At 53.9% G+C, this 5,797-nt stretch overlaps 1 protein-coding gene across 1 annotated transcript; it reads left to right on the top strand.

Moving 5' to 3' along the window:
• Positions 1-333: 333 nt before the first annotated feature.
• Positions 334-5,386, top strand: LOC139825281 (uncharacterized). Its single transcript, XM_071797878.1, has 3 exons — positions 334-2,200; positions 2,434-4,463; positions 4,877-5,386. The coding sequence occupies exons 1-3, from the start codon at positions 334-336 to the stop codon at positions 5,384-5,386; spliced, it is 4,407 nt and encodes a 1,468-aa protein (XP_071653979.1).
• The last annotated feature ends 411 nt before the right edge of the window (positions 5,387-5,797 follow it).

The following is a 5,797-nucleotide window of genomic DNA, read 5'->3' as shown; positions in this document are numbered from 1 at the left end:
TCCGGCCTATCTGTGACTGCTTGCTATCCTGCCTATCTGTGCCTGCTTGCTATACCTGCCTGTCCGTGCCCGCTTGCTATACCGGACTGTTGCATGCTTTCGCCTTGCACGCCAGAGATCTCGCCAACGGGAGGACGACGTCGACACCCAGGAGGCGCCGGGCAACGACACGGTGAGTCGCCTCGCATTTTTCTTTGATATTCGTTTGCTTGCTTCGCTTTATTCACTTTCGCGAGGGCACGGGCCCTCTGGTCCTTCGAGAAAATTTGTCGACCAATCGCAAATCCGGGGAGCGCCTCATACCCCCCCGTGCATTGGTCCTTCGAGCTGTCGATGCTCGCCGTGGACAATGAGGCACAGAGGCCAAATTTCCTAGTTAGATACCCTACCGTGGCTGGACTGATTAAGGATTTTGAGGCGGCTCACCTCAAAATAATCCAAGACGCCTCAGACGAGGAGTTTACCGCGGAAGACGCAATCCGTAAAGAATTCGATACGATACGCTTCGGAGTAATCGGGCGTTATGAGAAATTTGTGGGCGCCGACCGAGCGGCCGCCGCGGCCGCTCAGGCCCCGGTCCAAACGTCGTCTATCCGACTGCCCAAAATCTCACTTCCGGAATTCTCGGGAGATCTCGCGCTTTGGCCCTCGTTCATCGCGTTGTTCAACGTTTCTATTCACGAGAATCGGAGCATCTCCTCCATGGAGAAGTACCAATATCTGGTAGCCTCATTGAAAGGAGAAGCGCTCAACGTCGTGAAGAACCTCCCCCTCTCCGCCGACAACTACGCGATAGCCTACGACGCCCTGATTTCGCGATATCAGAATAAGCGGAACTTAGCGGATTACCACGTGGACTTAATGCTAAACGCCAAGCCGTTAAAATTGGAGTCAGTCGCCCCTCTCCGCACGTTGTTGGACACATTTACCGAAAATACGCGAGCACTGAACTTGTTAGGGTTCCCCACGGACTCTTGGGACTATTTACTCCTCAAATTCTTGTTAGAAAAACTACCTCGTTCGCTTCGCGAGAAATTCGAATCCGAACACCGGGCAGAGGAGATACCAAAGTACGCGCAACTCACGAAGTTCCTATCGGATCACTGCCGGGTACTCGCGTCCGTATCGGGCCCCACGAATATGTCGATCAAGTCACAGTCGCCTTCGGCAAAAAAATCCGCATCGGCCTCGTCGCTTGCTACTCAGACTGCCGAGTGTCCGGTGTGCAAAGAACAACATCTCGTGTTTAAGTGCCCTCGGTTCTTGAAATTGTCCCCTCGGGAAAGGCATTCGACGGCTAAGGCTTCGAACTTGTGCTATAACTGCCTCCGCGCGGGCCACAGCGTTAATGACTGTCCATCGTCGTGGACGTGTCGGTCGTGTAAGGCCAAACATCACACGCTCCTGCATTTTGAGCAGAACTCGGGCTCGGCAAATGCACCCACAGACGCCGAACCGCCCTCCGAATCGGGGATAACGTCATCGCAGGGAAGCGAACCCCTCGTTAGCATGGCTAGTGTCGCGCGGTCGAATCCGATCGTATTGTTGTCAACGGTACAAGCCGAAGCGCTCGACGCACACGGAAATCCCTTCCCCGTTCGTATTCTGTTAGATAGCGCGAGCCAACTAAACTTTATCTCCGAAAGTTGCATGCAGAGGGGTGGTTTCGGACGAACCAAGTGCCATACGGTAGTTCTCGCGGTAAATGATACAAAGGCGGCTGCAACTCGAGGCCGCACCTCACTCGTAATACAAGCACAGGGCAGGGAAAGCACGCGCACCCCAGTAGAGGCTACGATTCTTCCGCGCATCTCCGCCCCGTTACCTAGCAGTCAGGTCGAGCGAAGAGCGTGGAAGCATTTGAACGGATTGCGGCTAGCTGATCCGCGGTATCACCGACCCGGTCCCATCGACATCCTGATCGGCGCAGAAATCTTCGCGTCGTTACTTCGGGATGGCCGTCGCGTGGGAAAGAAGGGCGAACCAGACGCCTTCAATTCCGTCTTCGGCTGGGTCCTCGTCGGTTCGGTATCGACGCAGGCGCCGGGATCCACACATTCGTTTATGACTCTCGATTCGTTGGACGCATCTCTTAGTCGATTTTGGCAACTAGACGAGATTCCATCGGTCCCACCGTATTCGCAGGAGGATAAACGTTGCGAGGAATTATTCGCTCAGACCACGCGTCGGGACGCGTCCGGTCATTTTGTCGTATCGTATCCTTTCAAAAGGGATAAACCTTGTTTTGTCGGCACGCGTCAAGTAGCCCTAAATAGATTTCGCGCACTTGAGCGTCGCTTTAAATTAGATGCAGAGTTTAAATTGAACTGTAACAAATTCATGCAGGATTATTTGAATAACGGTTATATGAAAATGATTGAACGGCCGTTCCGGTGGACGGACCTGTATTCTATTTGCCCCATCATGGGGTAGTTAAATCGGATAGCACTACCACAAAATTGCGGGTCGTATTTGACGCCTCGGCGAAGGACTTGAACGGCGTTTCGTTGAACGACGTATTGCGATCCGGGCCTAAGTTACAGACGGATATAGTCGTGATATTGTTGAGGTTCCGGGTAGGCCGCGTGGCGCTCACTGCGGACGTCAGACAAATGTTCCTTCGGATCTTGGTTGAGCGCGGTCAATGTGACTACCAGAGAATAGTCTGGCGTTTCTCGGAGAATGATCCGATGTTAGACTACTTGATGTTGACTGTCACTTTTGGATTGACGTGCTCTCCGTTCCTGGCAATCGCCTGCTTGTTGAAGTTGGCAACGGAGGGCAGAGTGAGCTACCCTCTGGCCGCGGCGGTCATGGAGGAGAGCGTCTATGTCGACGACGTGGTGGCGAGCGCCGAATCTGAGGGGGAAGCCCGTGAGCTTCAGCGGCAGCTACAGGCTTTGCTTAGAACCGCGGGTTTCGAGCTCAGGAAATGGGCCAGCAGCCATCCGTCAGTCTTGGCAGATCTTGATCCAGAGCTTTGCAGTCAATCATTGCTATCGTTTGAACCCTCGGAAGATCAGTTTCTCAAAGTTCTCGGACTTCGTTGGTATCCTCAAACGGACAACTTCGGCTTTCAGGTCCACCCGTTGGACAGAGATTGTACCAAACGCACCATTCTTTCGGAACTGGCTCGTATTTTCGACTCGTTAGGCTTTCTGACTCCCCTCACGTTTGCAGCTAAGAGACTGATACAGCAACTCTGGGTGCTCAAATTAGAGTGGGACGATAGGCCTCCTTCGGAAGTATGTTCTCGATGGGGACGATACAAATCGGAACTCCCCGCGCTAGCTTCCATTCGCATACCTCGTACTATCGCCATGGCCAACGTAATCCGACGGGAGATACACGGATTTTGTGACGCGAGTGAACAGGGCTACGGAGCCGTTGTATATATCAGAATCGTCGCCGAGGACGGGGTACTGATTCGAATGCTCAGCGCCAAGTCAAAGGTGGCCCCGCTTAAGGCCATCACCTTGCCGAGACTCGAGCTTTGCGCAGCCGTTTTACTGTCGGACTTAGCGGAGTATATCGGGAACATCCTCCGGCCTAAGATTACTATCGACGGCACGTACGCGTGGTCTGATTCCGAGGTCGCGCTCGCCTGGATACGTTCGGCCCCCCACCGTTGGAAGACGTTTGTGCGTAATCGTGTGGCCCGCATCCAGTCCAACACAGATATCTCTTGCTGGAGACATGTCGACACCAAGTCTAACCCCGCCGATTGTTGCTCAAGGGGCTTGTTTCCTCAAGAATTAGTGGATCACCAGCTTTGGTGGACTGGCCCTGCGTGGCTCGCCGAATTCGAACCCACTCCAGAAACGATATTGGAAACTGACGATTTTCCGGAGGAAGAAAAATCTCATGCTTTTGTTGTCGTAAATCCTGCTGATGTCGTAAACTCTGCTTCTGTTGTTGATTCGCTTCTCGATCGTTTTTCGTCATTGGATAAACTCGTTAGAATATTCTCTTATTGTCTTCGTTTTGTTAATCGACTCAAGTCGAATTCACCCCACAGAACTCTTGTTGTAGACCAAGTCGAATTCCATTCGACCCTGCTATACCTCGTTAAAGTTGTTCAATCTTGTCGCTTTGCAGAGGATCTCGATAGGTTGAAACGCAATCAACATTGCTCCAAACCTCTGCGACAACTCGCCCCTTTCGTGGACGCGCGCGGAGTCCTCAGGGTGGGCGGTAGACTCACGCACTCCGCAATGTCTCATGAGGCCAAGCATCCCGCGTTATTGCCCGGTAAGCACCGGCTCACGGAACTCATAGTGGAGCGCACCCACCGCCTACACTTGCATCCGGGGCGTCGAGCGTTGCATTACCTACTACTGCAGCATTTTTGGATTCTGGGGGCCCATCAGGCCATCAAACGTTGTTTGTCGCGTTGTTACCAATGTTTCCGGGCGAACCCGCGTACCTTGCAACCGCCCATGGCGGACCTACCGCTCGACCGGGTACGTCAGGCCAAACCCTTCTCAATCGCCGGGGTCGACTACGCGGGCCCCTTCTTTGTATATAATCGTCGTTCTCGCGGGGCAACGCCGTTCAAGGCGTACGTGTGCATTTTCGTTTGCTTTACCACGAAGGCGGTTCATTTGGAACTTGCTTTTTCCTTATCTACAGACTCGTTTTTGTCAGCTCTGAGGCGTTTCATCGCTAGGCGCGGTCGCTGCTCGCGGATCTACAGCGACTGCGGCACCAATTTCGTGGGGGCTCAGCGCGAGCTCGTCAGCTGCATGGAGGCGGCCTCAGGGCGAGAACAAATCCAGTGGTCCTTTAACCCCCTTCCGCGCCACACTTTGGTGGCCTCTGGGAAGCGGGGGTTAAGGCGACAAAGACCCACTTGAAACGCGTGGTGGGAGCGCAGATCCTCACGGTGGAGGAATTCAGCACCCTCCTAGCACAGGTAGAATCCATCCTGAATTCCCGACCTTTGTGCCCCACCAGCTCGGATCCCCACGACCTCGGGGTGCTCTCCCCGGGGCACTTTATCACATTAGAGCCGCTCGTAGCGGTTCCCTATCCCGACCTAGACCCGGTGCCGATAGGCAGACTCGATCGATGGCAGCTGGTGCAGCACATGCACCAACAGTTCTGGAAACGGTGGCATGAAGAATATCTACACACCCTCCAGCAACGACCAAAGTGGTTAAAGCCGGCTGACGCGATATCAAAGGGCACGTTGGTCCTTCTAAAAACCGAAAACGCCCCTCCTCTGGCGTGGAGACGAGGGCGCGTCGAGGAATTGCATCCGGGTCGTGACGGGGTCGCCCGGGTCGCTACGGTGAGGACGGCGGATGGCCTCCTTAGTCGCCCTCTGGTGAAGTTGTGCCCTCTGCCGATGGACGGCTCACCGGAGGGACTCGCTCAAACATAGAAAATACGGTGTATTTTGGTGGGCGGTAATGTTTGGCGCACCGCCGTGTATCATAGTGTAAATAGTAGTTAATGATAGGATTGATTTCGTGTTGTCGTTTCACATTGTTAATTGTACGGTTTTTGTATTGATCAGTTATACCGGGTTGAATTATCGCGCCTATTAGCGAAACGTCGGTGGATCGCGATTAGTACACTTGTCGATATTCGCGCGACTCACCCGACTCGTGCTGCCCGCCCACGGGTGGCATCCCCAATTATGAGAAGAATTCGGTACTCGCTCGCGCCGTACTTCGCAGGTGCGCGAGCCGAGAGAACGGAAGGGAGGGACTCATCAGTCGAACGTCGTGAAGTTCACACGTTACGGTTTCGCATGTGCAAACTTGGAGTGCTCGGTCGCCCATCGCAGACC

The sequence above is a fragment of the Temnothorax longispinosus genome, chromosome 2 (assembly GCF_030848805.1).
Source record: "Temnothorax longispinosus isolate EJ_2023e chromosome 2, Tlon_JGU_v1, whole genome shotgun sequence".
Taxonomy (NCBI): Eukaryota; Metazoa; Arthropoda; class Insecta; order Hymenoptera; family Formicidae; genus Temnothorax; species Temnothorax longispinosus.
The sequence above is the reverse complement of the archived record's forward strand: the minus strand, read 5'-3'. Positions and strand labels throughout refer to the sequence as shown.